General features: G+C 36.8%; 2 protein-coding genes across 9 annotated transcripts in view; both read right to left on the bottom strand.

Annotated features, from left to right (window-relative positions):
• Positions 1–130: 130 nt before the first annotated feature.
• dnmt3bb.2 (DNA (cytosine-5-)-methyltransferase 3 beta, duplicate b.2) lies at positions 131–11,185 on the bottom strand. 5 transcript variants are annotated; one of them, XM_084427456.1, is made up of 26 exons: positions 10,917–11,185; positions 10,629–10,811; positions 8,878–9,000; positions 8,584–8,729; positions 8,262–8,433; positions 6,729–8,176; positions 6,333–6,480; positions 6,075–6,203; positions 5,861–5,967; positions 5,710–5,769; positions 4,871–5,014; positions 4,659–4,766; positions 4,219–4,360; positions 3,806–4,105; positions 3,682–3,726; positions 3,520–3,599; positions 3,194–3,306; positions 2,452–2,635; positions 2,265–2,349; positions 2,015–2,160; positions 1,810–1,900; positions 1,510–1,658; positions 1,253–1,338; positions 986–1,055; positions 763–884; positions 131–668 (listed from the first exon to the last, which is right to left on the bottom strand). In XM_084427456.1, the coding sequence occupies exons 3-26, from the start codon at positions 8,987–8,989 to the stop codon at positions 512–514; spliced, it is 4,344 nt and encodes a 1,447-aa protein (XP_084283582.1). In that variant the 5' UTR covers positions 8,990–9,000; positions 10,629–10,811; positions 10,917–11,185; the 3' UTR covers positions 131–511. The 5 variants fall into 5 exon arrangements, with proteins under 5 accessions (XP_084283582.1, XP_084283584.1, XP_084283583.1 ...); XM_084427458.1 differs by lacking the exons at positions 10,629–10,811; positions 10,917–11,185 and adding an exon at positions 10,147–10,315; XM_084427457.1 differs by lacking the exons at positions 10,629–10,811; positions 10,917–11,185 and adding an exon at positions 10,101–10,252.
• A 2,060-nt stretch (positions 11,186–13,245) lies between these two features.
• Positions 13,246–26,572, bottom strand: part of dnmt3bb.1 (DNA (cytosine-5-)-methyltransferase 3 beta, duplicate b.1) — a 51,963-nt gene continuing 38,636 nt past the window's right edge. For 2 of the 4 annotated variants that reach the window (XM_084429278.1, XM_084429279.1), the window contains 9 exons: positions 26,182–26,365; positions 26,007–26,091; positions 25,425–25,570; positions 23,532–23,622; positions 19,108–19,256; positions 18,938–19,023; positions 18,719–18,788; positions 18,468–18,589; positions 13,246–15,010 (listed from right to left, as the gene is read on the bottom strand). In XM_084429278.1, coding sequence (XP_084285404.1) covers positions 14,869–15,010; positions 18,468–18,589; positions 18,719–18,788; positions 18,938–19,023; positions 19,108–19,256; positions 23,532–23,622; positions 25,425–25,570; positions 26,007–26,091; positions 26,182–26,365 — 1,075 coding nt within the window. In that variant the 3' untranslated portion in view covers positions 13,246–14,868. The remainder of the gene's footprint in view (positions 15,011–18,467; positions 18,590–18,718; positions 18,789–18,937; positions 19,024–19,107; positions 19,257–23,531; positions 23,623–25,424; positions 25,571–26,006; positions 26,092–26,181; positions 26,366–26,572) is intronic. The other 2 variants (XM_084429281.1, XM_084429280.1) reach the window with 2 other exon arrangements.

Genomic DNA, 26,572 nt, shown 5'->3' with positions numbered 1-26,572 from the left:
GCATCTTTTATATAAGATTAAACCTGTGGTCATGTAGAGTTATCAGGGTCGAAGATAAACCAATGTTTCAATTCTTAAAATGTGGGGGCAAAGATGTGGCTGCCCTGAGGTGAATTAGACTACTGTTTTTGTATCTTTTGATTTATTTGATAATATTCCTTACTTTAGACACAAATGAACACTAAACACATTTACCAGGTTTATTCAATTTGCTCAATCCCACATCAAATTTGTCAATCTATTTGAAGCTTAACCTGATTACAAATTGAGAGAGAAAAAAAGAAAAAGAAAACATTTTTAAAAAGTGACCTGTGATTTTCAATAAAATGGAATCAACTTTCTTTAGTTTTCCCAGCATCCATTATTCCATACAATTCTTCATTCTTATGATTCTTAGTCATACCATTTTGGTTAAAAAAATTAAAAGCAACAAACTCATGTCCCTGAGTAGTTGAGTCTCTGAGTCACACTGACAGAAAAAGATTAAGATCATCATCATAAAATCTTCTGTTCATTTCAAGGGGACCTCGTCACAAGCAAAGTAATCCTTAAGTGGTGCTAAAAGATGTCTTATGACAGGGACACTCCAGGACTTCCCAAGCACTCTCTGCCTCTGCATACGCCCCATGTTTTTCACGTCTGTGTAATGCTTCGGAAATCCAAATATCCTGTCAAAGTGCAAGTGTGACAGAGAGCATACATTAAATACATATTTATGCTTACATTTTTATTTACAGTAAAAGGAATAGAAGTTTAACTTACTTCTCCAATTCTGTGATCCATATATTGTCATCTTTTCCATTCATGGTGATGGGGAAATGCGCATCATTGGTACCCTGCTTCAGTGAGTTTGGCCGCGTAGTGATAGTGCGAACTTTGTCATACTGCAAATTAAGTACATTATAGATGTCACAACTTATCACTACTGTGACATAATTTCAATAACCATGTACTGCATATCTTTGGCTAGAAACTTATGACAAACCTTTGCAGTGCGGCCGGCCTCCAGACATTCCTGAAGACTGAGTTTATCTTTCTGAGATGCTATGATTGGTCTGGTCAAAACAGAAGAAAACACTTAATGAATATCATAATTAAATACTGTACACAGTTGAGTGTATTTCACAGAAGGGATAGTTCACCCAAAATTGAAAATTTTGATATGACTGTGAGTAAATGATGACAAAATGTTCATTTTTGGGTGAACTATCCCTTTAAGTGGGTGTGATAGTCATGAATATAACAGACTCACCTGTTCATGCCAGGTATGTTCCCCCAGAAGTATCTTGCTCTGTGAGCTGGACTCACATTCACAGCATTAACAAGCACAGGGTTACACTAAAAACAAACCACACACACTTATTACACCATCTGACTAAAAATGGAGAGATTCAGCTGTTTTTACTCTACTGAGAAAAATCTTACAGCCTGAACATGAGCTATTTAAATTTACAAGAAAACGCTGAGTCTTTATCAAACCTCTATCAAACACAACAGAATCACACTCACTTCTAGAAAGCGGCAAATGTCCGCTTTAACCTTGGTTTCCATGAACGTCACATTCTCAAACAGCCAGAAGAACGGCCGTGGGTCGTCCTCCTTCGGCTTCATAACATTCAGAAGCCGATAATATTCGAAAAAGAGCCGCCCAGTGCCCTCTGCAGAGTAAAGAGAATCTCAGATGCAATGAAATACGCTTTATTTTGAGACCAGGCACTGAGTCCGCTCAGCAGCTGCATGTTCAACAAAACCTTAAATTTGATGTGTGAACCATGTGTTAGTTAGTCAGTATCCAGACTTTTGTCATACCAAACAAGCCTTTCCGGGCAGGATTGACTATGGACAAGTCATTGCATGGACTTCCACCGATGAGAAGATCAAACGGGCCCCATTTCTCAATCTGAACAATGAAAGAGAATAAACTTGAGCAGATTCTTCTTTTGATTTGTAATTAAATCTCAGTGCATTTGTACATTTATAGACAGAAAACAAACAAATTATTTTGCAACCATACATGCTCTTTCGTAATGTTTTTAACATCATCCACTTGAGTGATTTTTCCATCATGGTTGACCATGGAGACGGTAATGGATTCTTCATCAACTTCTGAGGCCACATATTTTTCCACTTTAAAGCCAAGATCCCTCAGAACGAGGTATCCTGAAACACGAAAATGCATTTCAATGAACCACATGACAAGTACAATAACATACTGTGACAGACGTGTATTAAACTACAAGTGATCCAGGAAGATGAGAAGTTACCTGTGGCTATGCCATCAAATAAGGAAAGGACTCTGATTGGACGTCGCAGGGTAGCAGGGATTGATGGGTAAACACGATGGGGCTCCTGAGGAGGACAAATGTCAGAAGTCAAACCAATACAAATACAAATAAGGAAGATCAACCAATATTTTTACAATATGATGAACTATATGAAACAAGCACTAACAAACTCCATGGCACTGTTGTTGGCAAAGAATTCCTGCACACGGATGCTCCAGTCATGCCTGGGCTTCAAGGCTCCAGAGCTGCTCTCAGGTGCACACAGGTAACAGGTCCACGGGTCCACATTTTTCAGCCGGTCGAAGGTCCCCTCACCCACAAGGATATCCAGACAGTCCACACAGTAGGAGCTAGAGAAAGAAAAGAGACCAAATTCAGCCAAGGACACTAGAGAAGATACTTCATTTTTCTATTTAAATAGTTTGTTTCACTACCAAAACTGCAAATGAGAGAACATTTTAAATACATAAAAAGGTAAGAATAAAATGTTGTCTGCTTCTTGTCTGTCTGCCATCTGATTTATTATCGACCTTAAAAAAAAAACATAAAAATCTGCAATGCTTATACAATCACTAGATGGGAACATATTACTTAAACATATTTATTTAATAAATATCCACTGCTGTCTTTTCTGAGACAAATCAAAGCATTTACAATGTTCAGCAACTAATGTGTGAATGTTCCAAAATGGGTCCTAATTTTTAACCATTTCTTTTATTTGAATTTATCTCAACACTCTACACATTGATGTACAAAGTGATTTTTATTGACAATAGACTTTAGTTAGGGTAGATGCCATATAGAATTTCACATGGATGAAAATGAGCCTTGTTTTCAGATCTGTCAAAAATGAAAAATGACAGTGACATGATTCTATATTTTGAATCATCAATATCATAAAGACTCACCGACAACAACTGTCATGGCCGCACAGAATGACCTCCATGCCAGAACAGCACACGGTACAGTACGACTGATAGCCATCTTCATCATAACGGTACAGCGTCTCCGTGAAATTGTACTACATGTGACAAACAAACAGACACACCATTAAAATCATTCAGCTAAAACTAGTGATATTCTTTGCACAGCAACTGAACCTACTGAAAATGCTTGTCTAAGGATACTGTATGACTGTATACTTGATTTCATGCAATTTTTGGTAATAAGTGTAGCTGGTATAGCTGTAACCCACGTGTGGCGAATTCTAGCAATATAACTATAAATATAGTACCTTGCAGTTTGAACACAGCCTTCCTTCAAAGAGTGGGTGGATGATTTCAACAGGCACACTCCCACATGATAAACAGAACTCTGAGAAGAAAGAGAAGTAAAATTAGGATGAACTTTACTCATTATCAATACTTATTGCAATATCTATGAAATGATTTCTCACCTTCAATGTTTCTCTTGTTTTTCAGAAATTCATGCACCATTTGATCTGAAAACAAGTCAATAAACACCAGGTTACATGGGATTTTTTTTTACTTTCTATCTATAACTATCAATTGCGTACATACGTCTTTTTTGGCTGTTCTGTCTGGACTCTATCTGTATGCTTGGTTTAACATTTTGATGTTTATTCCGTTGTGCATGTTTTTGTTTTCTACGGGTCTTCACAGTCTGCGAGGATCTCTGATTCCATTTCGGATCCGTGCGTTTTCTGTAATCATCTGTTGTCCCAAGGTCTATCGAGCCATCGTTCAGTTCCAGAGATTCAGGGAGTTTATTCAGAGATACAGTTAATTTAAACAACTTTCCTGTATGGTCTTTGTGGTTTCCCATGTGCCCATTCACTGATCGAGGCATATCAATTTTGTCTAAGGGAGAAAGAAAGATTAAAATACAGAAAATTAATACAGCATATGATGCTACAGTCCATGCAATGAAATACAGCAGGTCAAAGAGTGTTCAGTGCTTAACTGCTGCATACCACTGTATTCTGATTGAGGCTGAAGTCCATCAGGGCCCAATGGTTCAAAGCCTCCAAAGGCCCAGTTCAACATAACTCTAAGCAGCTCATCCGTAGAGTCCGTCTTAGGGGAAAAAAACATTCTACTGCGCCTGGACGCCACCTAGAGACACATGACAAATCACACGATGAGAGGCAAAGATGTTTCTGTACTAACATTTGGACGTTTTTGAAACCCTTAAAGGGTAAGTGCAATTTCTGTGCCACTAGCATCACCGAGAGGAATTTTAAACAAATGCGTTACAGAGTGCAAACTAAATTATTACCAGTGAAATTTTGGACAGAATTAGACTTAGCTTCCCAAAACCGGTTTTACAGACAGTAATTAAAACTAAATTGCAAACTGCATGCTAGTACATGGACCATAGAGCACTAATAACAAAATTAGCAAAATTCATTACCTGCAGAGAACTGAAAATGGCATCTTTATACGCCTTTACTGTAGCGAAGGAATTAGAACAGAAGCACTTAGCAAATGAAAAGAAGGGCAGGAGATCGTCAGCTTGGATCTGCAATAAGACAAACAATTATATATAACATGATAATTCTCATTGAATAAATAAAAGAATAACACAATACTCGCACGTGAGACTCTGCATAATCATTTTTGTACCTCTGACAGCATGCTGTTCCCAAAGAAAATCACTTTACGTATGGAGCCACAAGGCCTCTTGCTGTCCCAGATCTGAACTAGTCCAGGCCAAAGACCAAAGCCCTCAATTGGCCCCCAAACCATCTCACCGACTGTGTAACCATCCTAAAGAGAGAAACACAGCAGTCGTTGAATGGAGAGTCTGAGGCCTTACTTAAATGTATTTATGTTAAAATACATTCTCCTGTTCCATTTGGCACAGAAACGTAATACTTCTGCTTTAAAGGAGAACTCGGTAACTCTAGCGAACTCTACTCACTTCTTCGCTGATTTTCCCTTTTGTTGTTGCATGTTTTCCCCACGAGCTCCCCCTACAGCTGTGGGAGGGTGTATATTTCACAACACGGTCGTAAAAAACTCACTTGCGGCGGCCTCCTCCCCCTCTCTACCGCTGCTCATGTGCGTTTGTTTTGATCGGAGCAAGCTAACTGTATCGTGTGGAGCTATGTCTACCGAGGTGGGTAATCTGGTAATACATCATACATGCGTGTTTGTTTATGTCGAATTGCCGTAAAGCAATTTGTGTTTCGCGCTCGTTCTCATTCTCGTTCTCGCTTCTCACGAGACTTCCAATTTCTATCTTGCCGGGACGGTAGTCCCCAAGTTGCAAGGTTGGTTTTCCGCCTGGGAACGCTGGGGGGAGCGGGGAAAGTCACCAATATCACCAGAACAGGTTGTTTAACCATCCAAATGATTTCTAGACAGTTTTATTACGTTAAAAAAGTTACCAAGTTCTCCTTTAACTTAGATGCACAGAAGCAATAGAAAAGGTACTTTTTATACCTAATAATAGAACTTACCTGGTATGGACTGTCTGGTTTCTCACGGTTTCGTGTTGAAGATGTATTTCCTTTTCTTTTCTGGCAGAAAAAGGAAAACATTCAATCAAGATATCCACTGAACTTAATAAATAACTGAACTTTAAACAAAAACCAATAAGCAGATATTTACCGCATAATTCCATATGACATTACCAGCATCACAGTTGTAATCGTCGTCATCATCAGTGATTTCATCATCATCATCATCTAAGATTACAGAGACATATGGCAGATCCCCTGGAAGAAAAGGGCAATGCAAGTTTCACTTAGACCTGTCTCAATGTTGCAGAACTGTACAAAGGATAAAATACCACTAGCTGGAATATCTGAATAGAGTCTAAAACCTTCTGTGTTATTTTGGCTTTCTGTGTCTGAATCAGAAGAGATTGGTACAATATCTTCCACTTCCATCGGTGCAATGTCCTCCACTTCAATTGATACAATATCATCCATTTCCGTTAAGTCAATGACATCTGAAAATCAAATGCATTTGTTATAGTGTGATGCAAAGCAAGTAGAGATCAGCTCCTTAAATGTCTTTCGTTGTTAAGTTCAGAGATGTCTTTTATTTTGCCTTGTAGCGTATATGCATGTCTCATTACCGGATATGATGCTCCCTTGAGTCTCTGGGCTGAGATGTGATGGAGCGCTTTTATATGAGCTGCTGTCTGTGACATCGTCCTCAGCCATGTCTTTCTCCTCACAGTCCTCCATTCTCCCCTCCTTGAGACTGTCAGTTTGTAGAATCATCTGAGATACAGACAACCACACATAAAAATACAAACCAAAGTTTTAGACGTCTGCTTGAGTACAACCCACTGTCATAATGCTTGAATGTTCTAGATGGTTCTATGGAGGTAAGGTGGTCTGGATGTTCTAGATACTTTTAATATCATCATAGGTCTCCAAACTAAACTCATTTTCAGAAACTCTAAGTACATTAAAAGTGGTTGGAAAAATACTTTGTCACACTGATATCTGGTTAATATATCACTCACCTGTTCAAAAATGACCTCTTTTTTCAATGTTTTGGGCAGGGCTAACAAGCTAATGATTAATTTCCCAAAACTAGATGTCCTTCCCATAATCCTCAGCTCGGTCTTCCAGTACTGCTCCATTGACTGGTCAGCTGGGTGTGCGTCACCCTCATCAATGAACTGATATTCCAAAAACTCATCAGTGAGCAAGCTGACATTCTCAGGGCTTGAGCAAACCCCAAAACAGACACCTAAATCTTGGACGACTTTGCCGGTCACCTCAAGTTTTTTTCCTGGACTCAACACTAATGAGAAGTTTCGCAAGGTGGAGTCTGGGAAGGGTAAGCGTTCAACAATATCAACAGTAACAGTCGTGTAGAAGGAGATGATGGAACTGTGGAATGTCTCCAAGTAGTCAGACAACTCAGCAGAGCATTGCAGGAGAAAATCAGCAGCCTGTTTGCCAACTTGAACCTCTCCTCTAGGTAAATGTCCCACTGTGTCCTGTACAAGCGAGGTCTTTCCTCTCCTAAGAAAAAACTCTGCTGCTTTTGGTCTGAGGAAACTCGCTGTGTAACATCTCACTAATTGAGAAGCATCTTGGAGCAGCTGTGTCACGCCGACACCTCGGTCAAAACTCTCCTGAAAATCACAAAGCGGTTGCAAAGCATGGCTAAGAAAGAGGACATTGAGTCTTATTTTGGGATCACTGAGAAGATGACAGATTGCTTTTTCATTTGTTTCCTGAGATCCAAAGTATTTCTCAAGGTCTGACCAAGCCAACGTCATTTTCTGGATTATTCTACAGAATAGAGAGCTTTGAAACGTCAGGAGATTATTGAAGTTTGACCCCTCAACATCTTCAAGGAAGTTTTGTAGAGCAGCTGGGAAAGATGGAAAGTGTTTGTAGATTTCTGTGATGAGATTCAGAATCAGGCCAGAAAACTCCATTTTCATGAAACCGTTATGACACGCTTGTCCTGTCATATCTGTAAGTCCACATAAAGACACAATCCCAGGTTTCTGCAGCTTTAGACCAGCGAGAACATGTTCATGATCTGGGAAATTTGAATAAAATATTGCCATGTTCATTAGAGGTATTCTGAACTTCCTCAGCATCTGCACGATGCAGGTGCAGATAGCATCAGCAGTCTCTTCCTTTAGATGAAGAACATCAAGCAGTCTGATCTTGTTTTCCCCAGTAGCTTTGTCAAAAAAGCCCAACAGGACCACACTGGTCTCTTTCCCATCCTCAAGCTCCACAGCATGGTATAAATAAAGGCAGTATGGAGTCTGACTGCAGAAGACGTTTGATCCAGCATCAGTTGAGGTAGATGGGCAATACTTTCTGATGAAACACATCCAGGAGGAAGACTCATCTGACACCTTCTTAGCATTTAGCATTTTTTGGTTTAGATGCTTTGTTTCTGCAGGACTGTAGAGTGCTGAAGAATGTTCTACCTTCTTAGCTATCAACAACAAAAAAAGACAATATATCAATAATATATAATATCAAAATATCAATAATAAAAACTCAAAAAAATAAACACTTACACATTCCAAACTCTCTGCTTGATTTCAATGACACCTCTTCCTCTTCAAAAAAACCCTCTTGAGAGTTATACTTCTGCTTAGCAAAATTGTGATCATACATATTTTTGAACCATGTAAGCAAATCTAATGTTTTCAGGGTGTCTCCATTCACCAACAATTTCAGTTCCAGTTCCTATCAAAGGAGAAAAAAAAGCATCTGTTGACAAAAATGCATGTTGATAACTGCACATCAGTATAACTAAAAAAGAAAAATGTGAACCTGAATCTAATTTAACTGCATCAAATATTTTCAATGTTTTTTTTCCAGTTTACACAAACTCACTTTCTTGATTTGTGCTTTGTTGAAAGCTTCCTGTAGCAGATTGAAATTATTCAAGATGTCTGTGTTCTCTTTAGCTGTGAACTTCACTTTATTTATGTCGATAGATCCAGGATGAATGATGTCCATCAACTGACAAAAAGCAGCACCTGAAATAACACACCATTAAAGTGTTTTAGTGAAAAAGATATAAACTTCAAAACTAACTTCATACAAAAAGTTAGCAAGTAGCAGTTAGTGTCAACATAGCTGTTATATTCAATTAAAATGTTTTAATTAACCAGAAAACAAAAATACCTGAGCAGGTGTGCTCCACTTGACTGAAAGTGGCTTGCAGTGTGTCATTGAGCCAGTCCAACAGCTCACTGAGATTGCGTTTCTCATCTCCAGTCTTTACATTAACCACCATTTTCCCATAACCTGTGGAGATATTGTAATGAATTAGTCTGAAAACGTATATGATGATAAATAATTGTTTACAGATAGGTAACCTAACAATGATACACACATAAAGACAGTATTAAGTATGTAATAACTCCTTTACAACAGATTCTGACATTTTGTGAAAAAAGTAAAGTTTATAATGCATGCGCAAACCACATTAAGTGGGAATGTGGTTTTGTTCACTCAAAAATCGTTTTGAAAGGACAAACAACCGAACAAAATAAGTCTTCTTCTTGTCAGGAAGTCCTCACAGATGAAGACTATTAGTTTATTAGTCTAAAGTCAAATGTCGTTTTGAAAATAAAATATAAAATAAAAACATTCGCATATGCGCACGCGGACCCCTCAATTTGCCGCGAAAACTTAAAGGGAGGAAACAGCTGCTGGAGCCAATGAAGCGCGAGCGGCCTCCCGCTCCCAGCAGCCATTCCTCCACACTGCATGATGGGACACCGGCTGCAGGGAAACAAAGAGACAAAAACTAATGTCTTAAAAACACTGTTTCTGTCCGTTGCTGAAACTTCATGCTAAAATGACTGCTGTATCTAAACACTTAGCAATTTATTCAACATTATTAGGTTCACACACCGCGATACGGTGACTGGAAATTGCTTTAAAAAAACTAGTTATTTTAAGTAATATATTTTCTTTGACGAGATGGTATAGTTTTCCTGTAAACATTTATTGTATTAATTATAAGGCGCACACTATATAAATAACTTCGAGACAAAAAATGGCGTCATAAAGCGTATAAATGTATATATTTTAAACTTAGATGTGCTTGCAGTGTTTTAATCTATATACATAAAATGTGCACGAAATGATGTAAATTTTCTTCTTGCTGAAGTGAAGCAACCACATATTAATAACTACAAACACTCTTAACGGTTCTGATCAAATATATATATATTTAAACCAATGCAATGCAAACATGCATAACAATCTTTAGCGATACCCTGATTTGCAGCTCGCGCGCACAGCTATTTCCGCATCTCACGTCGCGCGGCCAGCTATTTACATTCACTGTGTACAAGTTTACAGATAAAGAAAAATCCATTACATTTACCACTACTTACCACGACCACCACAAGGTCGGTTCAGTGTTTTGGTAATCGGTCCTACCTGTAGCGATCCCGCGACTTCAGCGGATCATCGGATTGGTCAATTTCACGCAGGGAAGTCGATCGCGTTGGAATCAAGAACGTTCTATTGCACGCGTTCGTTCTGCTGTTTTGCAACGTGGAAACACCGTACATCAGTTTGGGGGATTTTGATTCATCCCATGTGATTCGATTCTTTTGAATCGGTTGACCAAAAAGATTCGTTCACGGATATTACCTTAATTTCCCAGTAGATGGCGACCAGTGCGTGTCTTTTTGTGTGTTTTCAAGTGAGTCACGCGATTCGTTAAAAACACCGAGTCATTCGCGACCGAAACGAGTATGATTTTCCTTTATAGTTACATATGTCTACGAACCTAATAAGAGATCTTGAAACGTATCCTACGCGTTTTCCCAACACTTCAGTTCTTCCGCTCCCTTTATGCTGTTGTAAACGATTCCAAAGAACTTTTATTGGCTTCTATACTCTTTTACGATACTTACTAATTCACATGACGAACTGAACGAACGGCATCTCCGCTGGTCTGCAGATCTTTGTTCACTTCACTCACTGCTGCGCCGAGTCTCGTTCAGACTCAAAACAACGACTCGCTTGTGATGGGGGCGTGTTCGTTCAGTTGGTCCAACCAATCAAATGCGTTTTACAACCCGGCCCGCATTCGAATGCTGTTTGGTCACAGACAGAAAGACGGTTCAAACGGCAAAGGGAACGAAAAACAGACTGAATTCGGAATAGCATAGCATTATATAGGCGTAACATTTCTGCAATACCTTTTTATGGCAATAGGCTAGTAGCGAGAGTCTATCCGAATTCAGCATTTAAATGCTGACCGGATGTATTACGATGTTATATAATACGCCAGTTAAACATCTCTGTACTTGTAATGTGAATTAATAGTTAAAACAAAGAAGACGAACCAGGTAGATTAAGAAAAATACGTTCGGAATTGCATATTACCATACAATTGTAATACCAGTTAACTAACTGTATTTGCACAACAACTAACGACGTTAGGCTAGAATACCGTATCCTGGCGCCCATGAATGAACCGGAAGTAATTTGTTTTAGCGGGTTCGTTTGCACGACTGTTGAAAAAGAGCTTCGTTTTAACTAAATAATGACTTTTAAAAGGTTGACCGAGACAAAAAATAGGCCTACCGGAGAGGCAAGCTTGCTACGTAATAAGCTAATTTGACAACAGTGATTCACGTGCATACCACACGAATTTTAATTGAATACCTTATTTAATTGAAGCAGTGTACAGGAAAAACGATGTAGTATCCAGTAGCAATATTACAGAGACTCCCAGAACTCCGATTTGTTTTGTTTTCTAACCATTTCATCTTGTGAATAAAGCACAGATGTGCGAATACTAATTCACTGCATATTGCACAGTGAGCATCTCATGCAGTATAGGCTATGGATTGACTGCAGATTGTAGTAAACTGTACCTCCACAGTCTTTTTATGTATATTGCTTTATTGTAAATAAATATTTTTTCAGTCACTGGCGAATGTCTTTGTGGTGCAGCTTTTCATAGGTACATGTTTGAGTGTGCCAGACTTGGTTTTGAAATATTCTCCCACATTCTCCATTTCATCACGAAGATCCTTACTCATTGAGTTTATACCAATAAAATGCCTGAAAACTGAGAAGCCTACTATAAGATTTAAGTTTAATGATGTCTCCTTATGTGAAAGAGGCGAAAGTTGGTGCTGCAGCTCAAGGAGGATATGTAAGAAAAACCAATCATTTGGTTGTTGGTCACTATAGTGTTGTTTCAGTTGGAACCATGTTTTGCTTCATATTCCTAATTCCTATAATACAATTATTTGAATAAATATTCCTCCAACTTAATTGTCAGTGTGGTATCGCTGGAGATTTTGTGAGTATTTCACTGGACAAAATTCTGTATTTTGTGTTTTCCCTGGACATTTTAAATGCATATAGCTGGTAAAAGTGGGTTTAGTCAGTGTTTAGGAATCCACTTTTTACACGTTTGAAATTAAAACATTCATTTCAAATTGGTTGATGGGTCATTCCTGGGATTCAGCTACATTTTCTAAACATCATCAAACCTCCAACAAATCATATTTTCCCACCTCAGGCAATAAAGACTTTTATTATTATACTGCTCATGTGTCCCTCATAACAATTTAATAATAACTACAAATGTAACATTTTTATGATAATTTACACATTTTCATGGGAATGAAGTTTAAAATAGAGTAATTGTTTGACTGTGGTCTCTTTCTTTTTGTAAAAAAATGTTTTCAATTTAATGTTGAAATTAAATTGTAACTAATTTAATGTAAATGTAATGTAATGTAACTAAAACCAAAATTTTTAGTCCTTAACATGTCAGGTGGTAATCAGCAAGAAATGCTTTCATTTTTAATTGTCTCTCCCACATTGTATATACTTGTATGTTCTTGTGGATTAAAATAAAAATTAGAAAAATAAATTTCCATCTTTATTTTATGTGATGGGTTTGAGATGTTAAGCTTGACAGTACCCTCCCTGACTAAAATACGCCTCAAAAATATGAATAAAAAGTAGGATATACTTACCATCTTCTGCACCACTGTTAAAGAGACCTGAATGATGTCATTTCTGGTACATATGGGTGAAGTCTAAATTATTATTCAGGGGCGAATGGTTGAGGGACGGGGTTGAGTTCAGACTGAGGGACATGACTTCATGGTCTGTTTTTTATAAAATATCTTCTTCTTTTTTTTGACTTTTTTTTCACTAGAAAGTAAATAAATACAATATTGTCAAAAAATCATAGATACTGTGCACATTTTGTTAAATATTTTTTAAGTACAAATTCAGTGAAATGCCTCAGGGACATGATACAATGCTTGAAATTTAAAGTAAAGACATTATTTATGCAAAAAAAATATTTAAATGCAGTAATTATTTTTATTCATTATAATGGACATACCAAATTATTGCGAAAAGCTTTTAACATTTAATTTTGGTGAACCACCACTTTAAAAAGCCTGGGGGATGGAAATATTACCGAATCCCAGGAATGACCCAGATATGATTAACAACATCATTAAAATCAAGCAGTATAGACAAAACACAATCTTTGGAGTCTGTCTTTATTGGTTTTGTTTAGGATACTAACATTTTTTGGTTACTTTTTATGTTTTATACCATAAGTCCCAAAAGAAAAATAAATTGTATACAAAAACTATCAGAAAAAAGTATAAAAAATAAAAGTACATATAAATTGACTGTATAAAAGCACTGTTAATGTTCAAAAGTATAGATTAACATGTTCATTATGTTACCAAATAAACAAGTAAAAAGACAGCGTTATACATCACATTTAAAGATCTACTAAGCAAAATATTAGCTCTATGATATCAATATTGTGTTTACACTACAACAACAACAAGAAAACACAATGACAGTAAGCTATTTGTCCTGTTTTACATACATTTTTGCCTGTCAAGATGTTTACAGAACAAATGAGTGTAATTTACATGCAATATCTAAACAATGAGTTCCATGACTTATGAAGTATTAAAGGTTACTCTCCACTTCAAGCTCTGTCTTTGGACAGTAGTTTTCATTAAGCATATAATTAGACATATAAAACAGTTTGTGTTACAGCATTAGGTCTAATAAACAAAAGCAGAAATCTTCTTCTCAACCCTCGTATGGCAGGATGTGTCTGTTCTCTTCAAAAGGCACCACACAATAAGTGTTTTAGAAAGATGAGGCATTGGTTTTAAGAATCAGAATGCTACAATGATACAATGCCTGATACAATGTGTTTGTTATTGTATGTAGCAACAGTCAGTATAAAAACAACAACAGTGTTAAGTCAAATGAAAGCATCTATGCGAGATAAACCCATAAAGAGCTGACATTTTTCATCTACACCAGTCCCTCATCTTAGAGGTCAATCTAAAAAAACAAGGTATAATATGGAAGCTCTAAAAATGTGTTGAAATGAGTTTAAGTTTGTAAACATTATTTTAAGGTTAAAATACAGTACACTGATTTCTATCTTGAGCACTTGACACTACTTACTTGTCAAGAAAACAACTGTATAAGTTCAGCAGGCTAATGCCCTCAGGTTCTGCTAATAAAAACACCCTCCGGTTATACTGTTATTGTGCAATGTTACAGAGGGAATGTAGGCCGTATGAAACACGAATGGGGAATCAAATCTTTAAATGCATCTCTTTAAATGCATTTGTAAGGGCTCACAGCTTGGTGTTTAAGTTTGCATTGATAAGTTTGCATCAAGTATTTTTCTCACACCAACAATACCATGGAAATGTGTCAAATGTGTAAGATACTGTAAAAAGTTTTGTTCAATTTAAAAAATGAGATTGTAAGGCATTTTTGTATTATTTTTTTCCATGCGTGTCAAGACGAACCCTGGCAGTTTCAAAGACCTTGACAGGCACATCAATCTCAAAAACGTCTAGTACAAAAGCTAACTGTGTTTTTACTAAGCGACGCTCTAAGTGTCACAGCACAGTGTCTACCTTGAGTTTGGTCTGATGGTCAAGGGCAAGGCTACCTTCATCCTGAAGTCAGCCCAACTTCTCAGCTTATCTTTCCAAATCTGAGATTGTCTTGTAAAATCAGAGACTAGCTGCTCTCCAAGAGCTCCTTATTGAGGACATTTGGTTTTGTACTTTGTTATTGTGTTTGTTGTGTGACTTTGGACTAACTGAACATGGACTACGTGTGTTATTCACATGCAAAGTAGTCCTTTAATGGGGCGAACAGGTGACGGATTACAGGGACACTCCAAGATCGTCCCAGCAACTTCTGTCTGGCGCCACGGCCCATGTTAGAAACATCCGTGTAGTGGACAGGAAAGCCAAAAATCCTGACGAGAGAAAGATACATTTTTGGGTTAAAAACGTGATGCTATTTGTTTGTCCGGATCTATTAATTTATAAAAGAAATACATATGAACTGACATGAATTCACAATTTAATTCAATGTAAACTTATTTGGCTATTTTTGAAGGGGCATAAAGTAAAAACTAATAGGATGATACAACTGTCCTAATATAATGAATGGAAAAGACTTATTATTGGAAAAGATTATTGTCACATTTTGAGTTCACTTTTAGAGTTTGTTTTTGATCTGAGGCCTGTACCATGATGGTAGTTGAACAAACTCAGGGTTGCAGGATTAGTTTCGAGTTGACAAAACCACACTAATCCAACCAGGCTTTGTTGGTACCATGATGCTGATCATCAACTTTCTCTGTCAACTCAGGCTTTGATCCTGAGTTTAGGAGTTTAGGTGTGACATCAGTAGCGAACAGCCAATCACACACTGAGAAAGAGTGAAACTGCGATTCATTTCTCACGAGAGAAGCAGTGCAATTCACTTATTAAATAAAAGTATTAAAATATTAAGAATTTAAACAAATTTATACAGCAATAAGAAATTAGCTGTCTATGAAAGAGGACAACTAAAAGAAAAATTCTCACTACTGTATATCAGTGCAAGTAAAAGTTGTGAAGTTAATTTATACAGTTGATAAAGGTATTGAGAGAATTGAACATTTAAGCTCACATGTAGTCATTTTATAGCTTTATCTATTGATTCTAAAGCGTATTCATATTACCTTTATGTATTTATTCATTTAAACTCTGCGTAATAATAATTGATTAACTAAAATTGTACATTTGTGATCGATTAAGGGTATAATAATTATCTAAATCATACAAAATTATTATTCTAAATAAGCATTACTAAAAGCCAGACGATTTTGTCTTTAAAAAATCATTTGCTATGTAGTGACCTTTAATTTGGAGTAGAAACAGGTGGAGTGACTTTATCCTTTGCTCACAGCTGATCGGTCCAAGTTCGGTTTGCAACCTCTTACCTGGAACATAACCTGCCCCGGACCAGGTTAGCCATGGAGCGTAAGTTACTATGGCGATGAACACTGCTAAAAGCCAAACCACTTTCATAGTGCCTAAAACCCAAGGTTGGTGCAAACTAAACTGAAACATACCTGGCTAGCCACCTAAACCGGCTTCATGGTATATGCCCCTGTTCATGTCTTTGTTTCTAGGTTGGTTTTCGGTTAGTTTATTAGCTCACTTTCCCAGCCTGTTTGTCACCATGGTCACTGATTGGTTTAGTTCTGTTCAGGTGTGTTTAGTTAAATAGCCACTGTCTATTTAAGCCCTGTTTCTTTCAGCTCGTCAGTTCTATGTTGTGGTATGTTGGTTGTTCTGTTCATGGGCCTGATATTCCTGAGTTATTTTATTTTATTTTTTTCTATCAGTTGCAGTTCTGGTGCCTCCGTCTCAACATACTGTACAATGCGATGTACATTCACATCACATGTTAGCGCAGAGATAGTTAAACTCATGGGACACTGCAGTTCACAAAAGTTAATTATTTGCATGTGCTTTAAAGGCAGGGTAGGTAGGATTTATTAAAAATTAAAGATCCAAATTTGTTAAAACTTTCTATATATATCAATACATAATTAAAATGTAAGAACTCTGAAAAAAAGAGTATAAAAATCAAGTGACTCTAGACCGTTTAATCTGTATTAAACACAGCTCATTATTTCGATTCGGGACGAATCAAAGGATTGGCTTAGGCGACTGTCACTCTCTCGCAACCATGGCAACCACCCTTTTGCCACACAGCACCTACCCACTTGCGCGCGACCGTTTGATTTGAGGAGTGCGAGAGGCACGGAACCTGATCACACCTCCGTCCAGTAGATGGCGGTAATGCACTATGTTTGCAAGCTGCCAATAAAAATATCGAAGAAGAAGAAGAAGGCACTGAACCTAGGAATACCAAAACAATGGCAGAGAAAGAGCAATCTAAATTTACAGTACCGGCATATGCAGTTAGTGAAGGCAAACCAGGCAAAAAAATGCCCCTTCCCCTCCGCTTGTCTCAGGTAAATAATGCGTCCTCTAGCTCAGCGGTCGGAGTCGCGCGTTCATGTGTTTTGGGGACGTGGCTTTGGAAGAAGCACAGAAATGAGGGGGTGGAGTGAATGGAAATAATGAGATCTCTTTAAAACAGTCGTGAGAGGTCTACAGACACTCGATTTTGATACTTTCTTTTTCAGAGTACTTACATTTTAATTATGTATTGATATGTACATAAAGTTTAAACAAATTTGAAAAATAAAATTTTTAGACCATTTCTACCTACCCTGCCTTTAAAAGCCTTGCCGGTTAAACATTTCAGTCGCGTGCAGTGCGCTGTTTTAACATGCGCTTTTCTGAGCTCATACACCCGAAGCACACAGGCACTAAAAGCCTGTCAAACAGCGCCTGGTTACTGGACTAAGTTATCTTTCAAGTCTTATTGCGCTTATATTGTCAAATACACACAAGGTTTACATACTAACAGTTAGTTAGTTAGTTATGTCTAAAGTCTTCAAGTGACAGTAGCCTAATGGTAAACATGCTGCCGCCTGTCCTTAAAAGGGATTTCCCAAAAATGAAAATACTGTCATTATTTACTCACTCTAATGTTGTTCAAAACCTGTAATAATTTCTTTCTTGTGCTGAACACAAAAGATGATATTTTGAAGAATGTGGCTATCCAAACAGTTGCAGGTCCCCATTGACTACCATAGTAGGGGAAAATATACTATGGAAGGCACTGGGGACCAGCAACTGTTTGGTTACCCACATTCTTCAAAATAACTTATTGTCAACTGAAGAAAGAAACTTATTCGGGTTTAAAACAACTTGAGAGAGTAAATTATGACAATTTTCATTTTGGGGGAAATTATGTTAATAATTTTAATGTTAATAAAACACAAAGAGAAAATCACTCCTGACTCCTGAGTACTAAATCCTCTGAAAACTTTAATAGTAGCTTTAATAAGAATCAATGTATAATTCTATGTATTGTTTTATTTTTATATTTATTCAATTTCTTTCTTGAATGCTACTGTTAAATACACCTACTGTAGCTGAAAAAATAAAGCACTGTTTATTTCATTTGTACAGTATGTTGTGTAGGCCTATATATAATGTGTATTTTTGTTCTTATTTTTTAATAACAAAGAAAATAATGACAACGATTTTTATCTTCGCCACTTGGCCTAAATGTCTGTCATTCTTTTTTTATTTTATGTTTTGTTACCTTGTAAGGCTTTGTTTTTAAAATAGGGACATTAGTTTGGCTGTAATGTTCAGTCACTTGCAAAATAGTAAAACCAACATGAAACCGAACCCTGATAAAATCGTGAATCGTGATTTTCCTGAAAAATATATTTTTGCCCTACTAAGAATTTGACATTTAATATTTTTGATATTATCTGGCTGCTGCGAACACACCTCTCAAGCTCTGTGCACCACAGGATGTCCTCTTTGCCATTCATCATGACGACAGGGAAGTGTTGGTCTTTGCCCTGTTTGATGGAGTTGGACCGTGTTGTGATGGTACGCACCTTACCAAACTAAAGACAAAGAGAGTTAAGAGACTATGCTTGACACAACCCGCTCAAGGTCATGAATGAAGTAAATCAATAAAGGGCTCACAGGTTTACATTTTCACCAGAGCCTTTCATAGATGGAAAATAAGTTACCTTGGCAACACGGCCATGTTCCAAACAGTCTTGAAGTTCTAATTTATCCATCCCAGTGGCACACAGAGGCCTGAAGGAAAGCACCTTCATTTCAAAATTGCATATAGTACATATATCGCTTTTTCATTTTTATTAAAATGCTGACTAAAAAGGTTTAGAAATGTTGTCTGGAGACTATTTAGAGAAAGAGAAAGGTGGGGTAGATGAGATGACAAATACCTCTTCATTCCTGGCAGGTTTCCCCAGAAATAACGTGCCCTGTGAGCAGCTGATACCTCGATAGCGTCAATCATCACTGGATTGCACTAGAGATACACACAAACAAATTGAAATGAGAAACTACCAGATCAATCCATCTCCAACAATAACAGCCATGAAGAAACTCAAACCTCCAGGAATCGTGAGATGTCCCTCTTGTCGTTGACGCTCATGGCGACCACATTCTCAAACATCCAGAAGAAAGGTCGGTCTTCCCCTTCCTTTGGTTTTGCTTCACTCAAAAGACGGTAGAACTCGAAAAACAGGCGCCCAGTCCCCTCTAAACATAATATAATAAAGAAAACATTATACAAAATAAAGTCTTACATATTTACTATAGCCGCTTTACCACCATCAGGCCAAATGGTTCTAAGAATGGTAAGGAACGGTTACGCTTATATTTCCACTTGAGCTTGGTGTGTAGTGACATTTCCAGTCAGAGGTTTGTTCCATAAAAGACGCTTAGAAAAGCGGGGATTAAACTCCAAAACCGGACTTGAATGAGCCTAACAAATAAGTTGGGGCTAAAGTGGTTCCATAAAAGGTAATTGAAGTTCACCCAATCTCACTAATTTGATCCAGGTTTATCAAGTCTAGATAATTGCGTGCACGCGTTTCTGAAGCAGCCCTAGAGGTCGATCGTGGATCAAATCGATCCACCATCAAACAGCGTATATTTTGTGCTGTTTTATGCGTTTGTGACATGTTTATTTTTCCCCCTCAGTGCAAAACTTACATTTTACAGTTATATTCTCCATCTGTAAAAATTAGAAAGTCATGCAAATGTATCCATTTTTCTGCTAATCTTCATATTGAACGAGCGCTGCTGCGCGCATGCGCGCCATATAGGAGCGCAATAATTCTGACTAAAATATACATTTTGCTCGGAAAATGAATATGCGATATTTTATAACACTAGAAATATCTTCTAATTATAATCATTTATCTTTAGGATGTTGGATAAGTTGCAGTGAACTTCTAGTATTTAGAATGCTGAGAATTACAGCTTTTAATGAAATAATTTTTTGGAGAAAGCAAGAACCCCAGTTTTAAATGAGTGGTTAGATTTAGTTTCTAAAATACATTATGGAGAGGATAACATGAAATTAAGAGCAAATGTATACATTTTGAAAAGATATGTGCAACTCTAAAATCAAAGAATATTCCATAAAATAAAGGAATATATATTAGCCTACATTAATTTTTATCTAACCCTCCCTCCCTTTTATTTCTAGCCTAGTTATTTGTTATTTTATTTATTTACTTATTTAATATTGAATATTTGATATTCAAATAATATTACTTGAATAACTATTAGGAATAATGTGTCATTATAAGAGTTTGATATAAATATGTGAATGTTACATTTGTATTAATATTTATTTATTGTTTTTTGTCTTTTCCCCCTTAAATCATATGTAAAAGTGTCTAACTATGTACTTTTTGGTTATTGTTCTAATCATGTGTGTTGGTGGGTATTATCACAAAAGAAAAAAAGTAGAAGGAAAAATAAGGAATATTTATTGGGGGAAAATATGATGTCTTTAAAGGAACTGTCAATTTGTATAATTGTGTTAAATGTGTTTGAATTGAAAGACATAATAAAGTACATAATATATATATATATATATATATATATATATATATATATATATATATATATATATATATATATATACATACAGTGCAATGCATAAGTGAATACACCCATGCTAAAGTTGACTAAAAAGAGGAATAAAAAATCATATTTTGGAAATTGAACTTAATGCCTTAATTTAAAAAATTAGGAAAAATCCAACCTTTAAGGACACCAATTTTCTTTGTGAATGAATAATGTATCGTAAATAAATAAATGTTCTTCCTTAAAATACAGGGTGCATAAGTGAGTACACCCCTATGTTAAATTCCCATAGAGGCAGGCAGATTTTTATTTTTAAGTATTTAAAAAAAAAAAAAAATTAGGATACTATGCATCTTGATAAAGTTCCCTTGGCCTTTGGAATTAAAATAGCCCCACATCATCACATAGCCTTCACCATACCTAGAGATTGGCATGGTTTTATTTCAGTTAGCCTAAAAGCTAGTTTGATTTGCATTGAGAGATGATCTTATGGAAAGTACCCCATGCCAATCTCTAGGTATGGTGAAGGCTATGTGATGATGTGGGGCTATTTTAATTCCAAAGGCCAAGGGAACTTTATCAAGATGCATAGTATCCTAATTTTTTTTTTTTTTAAATACTTAAAAATAAAAATCTGCCTGCCTCTATGGGAATTTAACATAGGGGTGTACTCACTTATGCACCCTGTATTTTAAGGAAGAACATTTATTTATTTACGATACATTATTCATTCACAAAGAAAATTGGTGTCCTTAAAGGTTGGATTTTTCCTAATTTTTTAAATTAAGGCATTAAGTTCAATTTCCAAAATATGATTTTTTATTCCTCTTTTTAGTCAACTTTAGCATGGGTGTATTCACTTATGCATTGCACTGTATATATGTGTGTGTGTGTGTGTGTGTGTGTGTGTGTGTGTGTGTGTGTGTGTGTGTGTGTGTGTGTGTGTGTGTGTGCTAAAATATTTGTTATTTGGACATTAGATGTGCCTTATTTAGAATTTTAAACCTACAAGTGTATTTTTATGATAGCAATAACTGTAAAGGGACTATTGTAATGGGGTAAATCAAATGTAGGCTAATACACTGTCAATTACTAAGCTCAGATTCATCTTACCAGTTAAAATTTATACTGTGCTTTTGTAATTATTTATTTTTAATTTTGTGATTTTAACTTCTGTTTTACAAAGCTTTTTTTTAGATTGTGTTCTAATGTTCTTCTAATCATAAACATGTACTACAGCTGTCAAACAAAACCAGAGAGAAATGTATTCATAAATCTTTAAAACAATCTAATTAAATCTTGGGCACAAAATATTCAGCCAGTAAAAAAAGAAAACCTGTAGTATATTGTATTTAGGCCTATCTATCAATATATATATACAGTATATATATATATATATATATATATATATACACTATACATATATTGTCTAATTTATCATTGTAGCCTTATTTAAGTTGATTTTCTGTATACTGTGTATTTATTTTTGGACTAATAGTGGTTAATAAAGTCCAATAATGGTATGAGAGAGTGTCAGTGGTAATATCATTGTGTTCTTGTCGGTCAGTGTTAGAGGATCTGTGTAACAACTGAGGCTTAGCCTGACAGTTAGCCTGCCCTGGACCAGGCTAGTTTCCCAGCATAAGTTGCCAGGGTAACTGAGTTTGAACTATTTTAAGTTTGCTTTATGAAACAGAATCCACCGACAATAAGTCTGACTAACCAAAATAAGCCTGGCTTGTATTCTAATCTTGTTTTATGGAACAACCCTCTGGATTGGTCACTTGTCTGGTGTACGACCACCAGTTTCTCTGTACCTGGCTAAACATGCTATTTCTATTGTTCTATCACAATAGAAATATCTGGTCATCCTCCATAACGTGGTTGCTATTTACATCTCAAGCCTCTGTAAACTCTTGCGCATTTACAGTATATTACATTCCAAAGAGCGGCCGTTATCAGCCCCACAGTGGAAAATGAAACCATATCCTTACCGGCTGGGCCGGACTGGCACATCATTTAAAAGTTAAGCAACAAGAATGGTTTGGCCCGATGGTGGAAAAGCGTCTTATGTTAGTAATTTTTGTCATTCATCGTCCACCGGGCTAAAATTATATGTGTGATGGCTTAGAAAATAATAGCACAACTGCACTTAACAGGCTGTATAATTTGAGATATTATTCATGTCCGTCTCACAAGCCTACAAGGGATAAGCTGTTTGGAGAATGGATGGATGTATGGATTCATGTCCATAGCACAAAACATGTAGCCTGACTACGCCAGACTTCATACTTCCGCTCAATTTCATTTCGCTTCTGTACTCAGTCTGAGACCGCGTCATAGCTTTCCGTTTTCCTCCGGCCTGAAAACAGCCGGCCAATCAACGAACAGAGGGCGGGCTGAGAGCCGTGACGTAGACGCTGATTGTACCGTGGATGCGTAGATTTACTTCACATAATCTGCAAAAGTCGTTCACAGCCATGTTCACTCCAGTATTTCGCTCGATGGTTTTGTTTTCGCATCATACATGTGTTTACAGTGGAAGTTAGATGCGGCTGAGCATGCGCATTACACACGCCATAACCAAACGTTATGTGATTGGCTTACGGGTAACCAATGATTTTAAGCTTCAGACTAGCGCCCCCAAGCGGTAAAGAAAACGTTTTTCTATTACGGAACTCCAGACTCTCTCTACGAAGCAAAGCGAAGTAGCAGAGTCTGGTATTACCAGGCTACAAAACATGATGACTTTAACATAAAACACTTTTTAATAAAAACACACTGCCATAGATTGGATTGTAAACACACCACAAAAATAATTCAGCATGTGACATAAAACAGCATGTTATCATAAAAAATGATAGAATCTACAAGGGGTTTGTGTGGGAGGATGAAAGATAACCTTAATAATATTCATAAGTTTTAATGTCTTACCGTACAGGCCTTTCCTAGCAGGGTTGACAATTGAAAGGTCATTACAGGGACTTCCACCAATCACCAAGTCAAAGGGCCCCCATTCAGCAATCTGAGCAAAAGAACAGCACCATCTAGTGTTAGCACAGCTACACTGCACATTCACCTCAAGAACTCTGAAGATCCATTAGTTTGTTTCCAGATGTTTTATTATACAGTGCAACTTCCTTTTTTCAGTTTTTCATCCATATGCAGTTTTCCCATAAGGATAAAAAAAAAAAAAAAAAAGCCTTTGTTAAAGTTATAAGCCATGGACTAAACCAAACAGCTATGAAATGAATCACATTACAAAACTTTGATTTGAAGCAAAACCTTATTTGAAAATCAGACAAAAAGAAAGGTATAAAACTGTGTACTTAACGGATTTAATGATGGAAACAAATACAATGCTATATATATATATATATATATATATATATATATATATATTTGCAGAATCATGGCTAATGTAGTTTTTCACCAGGAATTCCGTGTAGCTCACAGTAAGTCTCTTTTTTAACGGTTAATAAGTTATCATTAAAAATCAATCCCCCATGAAGAAAATTAACGGAATTTTGAATCAAGGAACATGACTTTTGCATCCCAGCTAACAAAAATATGTTCTAAGAACTTTTTGCTAATGTTCATATTAATATTATGAAAATGTTATAACTGAATGTTCTCTGAACATTCAAAACGTCCAGTTTTTTAAAATGTTTTTCTAGGTTATGCAAACTTTAAGGAAACATTCCTTTCGATAATTTTGCAAACATAATAGAAGCGTTACTTTTTAATGTTCTTTGAATATTCTTAAACAAGTATACATTAAAAAAAGTTAGATGAACTTCCAACTAAAATGTTTCAGAAAAAACCTTCCATGAACAATGTATACATAACATTTGTGTGCTAACGTTTTAAGAACATTATTAAAACCCAGATAACTTTGAACAAACTTTCTATTAATGACATTTTAAGAAAGTTTGTTCATAACTTTGGAAGAACCCTACTAGAATGTTAGCCAAAGTTAGCGTGAGTTGATAAGGAAATTGCCTGACCACATCCGAGTAATTTGGTGTAATATCCGGTCACTGGGGTCTTAAATGCTATTTAATTAGGCATTCCAGATGTTCTGCTAAAGGAAACTGTGGGAATGGCGTGTATACGTCTTTACCCTTGGCACGTCTGCATGTGCCAGTGCGAGAGCATATCTGCAGCTGGACTCTTTTCAGGCCTTCTCATTCTTTCAGTGTTTCATAAATAACCCAACCCAGGGCCCCAAAACCACCCTCCAATATATCCCTTCTCTCTTTTCTTCTGCGACAAGAGCCCTTTCATGCATCCCTCTCTGCGATCCCGCCCAATCCAGCCTCGCGACAACAATGGGTGAGTGAATGAGTGATTGAATGGGAGGGTGAGGGGGTGAATGGATGAATTGAGGAGAGGGGATTTAGGAAGGGAGAAAGCGCCTTTGTGTTCTGTCACTGAGGCTTAAGACAACTTGCAGCTCTCTGTGTGTGTCTGAGCATTTGAATGTGAGGTGGAGAGATAATAGAAGCCAAACAGAAACTTGGAGGAGTGACGACAAAGACCAGACTCAGGTGAGGCCATTACCCTTATCAAGTGCTGTTGAAAAAAGCAACATGCTACTAAACAAATAACCTTGGGCCAGGTGCGTGTAGCCTGTGTAGCATGTGACGGCGCCAATCGGTCTATATACATTCAGAGTCAAATGAAACAGCTGAAGGTCTGAGTCTTACTAGGTTAATATGAAAGCTGATTATGTAAAAACAGCCATAAAATACCTAAAAAATCATTAAAATATCTACAGTGAAAACGTCAAATATAGCAGACAGAAACAGAAAATTGTCAACTCACATTTTTTCTGGTGATGTTGCGAACGTCGTGCACATACTGGATTTTTCCTTCATGCCGGACAACTCCCACTGAAATTGAGTCCTCACATATTTCTGATGCAATGTACAAATCAACATTGAAGCCCAAGTCCCGAAGCACCAGATAACCTGCAAATTAACATTAAAACATTCATAGTAACTTTAAATTCCAATAATCATAATCATTAGTGTCCATAGTTCTGGCCACACAACACAACTTTATGTACTTCGAAAATGTCTCACAGACAGACAGACAGATAGATAGATAGATAGATAGATAGATAGATAGATAGGCCTCAATATGACTTATTATACTTAAAAATAAGACAAAACAAGCATTAAAATAAACTAAAACGTGTAAAACTCAAGATATCCTTATTTTAATTCACCCCCTTTTTGAAGAACCAGGGTTATATAACCAGGGTTTCCTTTGTAAAGGAAAAATCTTATATTAATATTTGATCAGGTAGTCACATATTATACAAATTATTGACATCTGTGAATCACTGATGCTGTAAATTTCCCCAGAAAAGGTGAATATAGAATCTAAAGAAACATCATTGACCTGTTGCAATGCCATCAAACAGTGAAAGGACTCTGATTGGACGTCTCTGCTCTGCTGGGACTGCAGGGTAACTTTTTGGACTTTCCTGGAAGAAAAGAAAGTAAGTATGTCGTATAGTTAAACAGCTTTGCAAACAGAGAATTTCCCTCTCTGTAAAAGTTAACATGAGACTCACAAACTCCTGTCCATTGTCATTGACGAAGAACTCTTGTAGTTTCAGGCTCCAGTCGTGGCGTTTCTTTAACACACCGTACTGTTGCAGCGGTTGACACATGTAGCAGCGCCATGGGTCCAGATCACGGGCACTGTTGGCCGCTCCTGCTCCCACTAATATATCCAGACAGTCCACACAGAAACACCTGCGGGCAAAGACACTGATCAAAGACAGCCTTTAAAAGGCAAATGAAACCGACAGTGTTAAAGGTGAAGTGTACCTTTTTCTACTATGAGTTTAATATGTAAGCCATTTGTAGGGTGAAACTGTGGCACTTTTAAACAATGCATTTTATTTGAGTGGCCTGACATGAATTTGAAGAGCCAGGGCTTAAAAAAAAACTGTAAAAATT

This window comes from Rutilus rutilus (genome assembly GCF_951802725.1).
Source record: "Rutilus rutilus genome assembly, chromosome: 13".
Taxonomy (NCBI): domain Eukaryota; kingdom Metazoa; phylum Chordata; class Actinopteri; order Cypriniformes; family Leuciscidae; genus Rutilus; species Rutilus rutilus.
Note: the sequence above shows the minus strand (reverse complement) of the source record. Positions and strands in the feature narration are given on the sequence as shown.

Coding starts and splice junctions, on each gene's coding strand:
- dnmt3bb.2 (XM_084427456.1), bottom strand. CDS start 8,989: ATGGTGGTTAATGTAAAGACTGGAGATGAGAAACGCAATCTCAGTGAG. Junction 8,730..8,877: donor AGTGGAGCACACCTGCTCAG/GTATTTTTGTTT, acceptor GTGTTATTTCAG/GTGCTGCTTTTTGTCAGTTG. Junction 4,767..4,870: donor GGAACAGCATGCTGTCAGAG/GTACAAAAATGA, acceptor GTCTTATTGCAG/ATCCAAGCTGACGATCTCCT.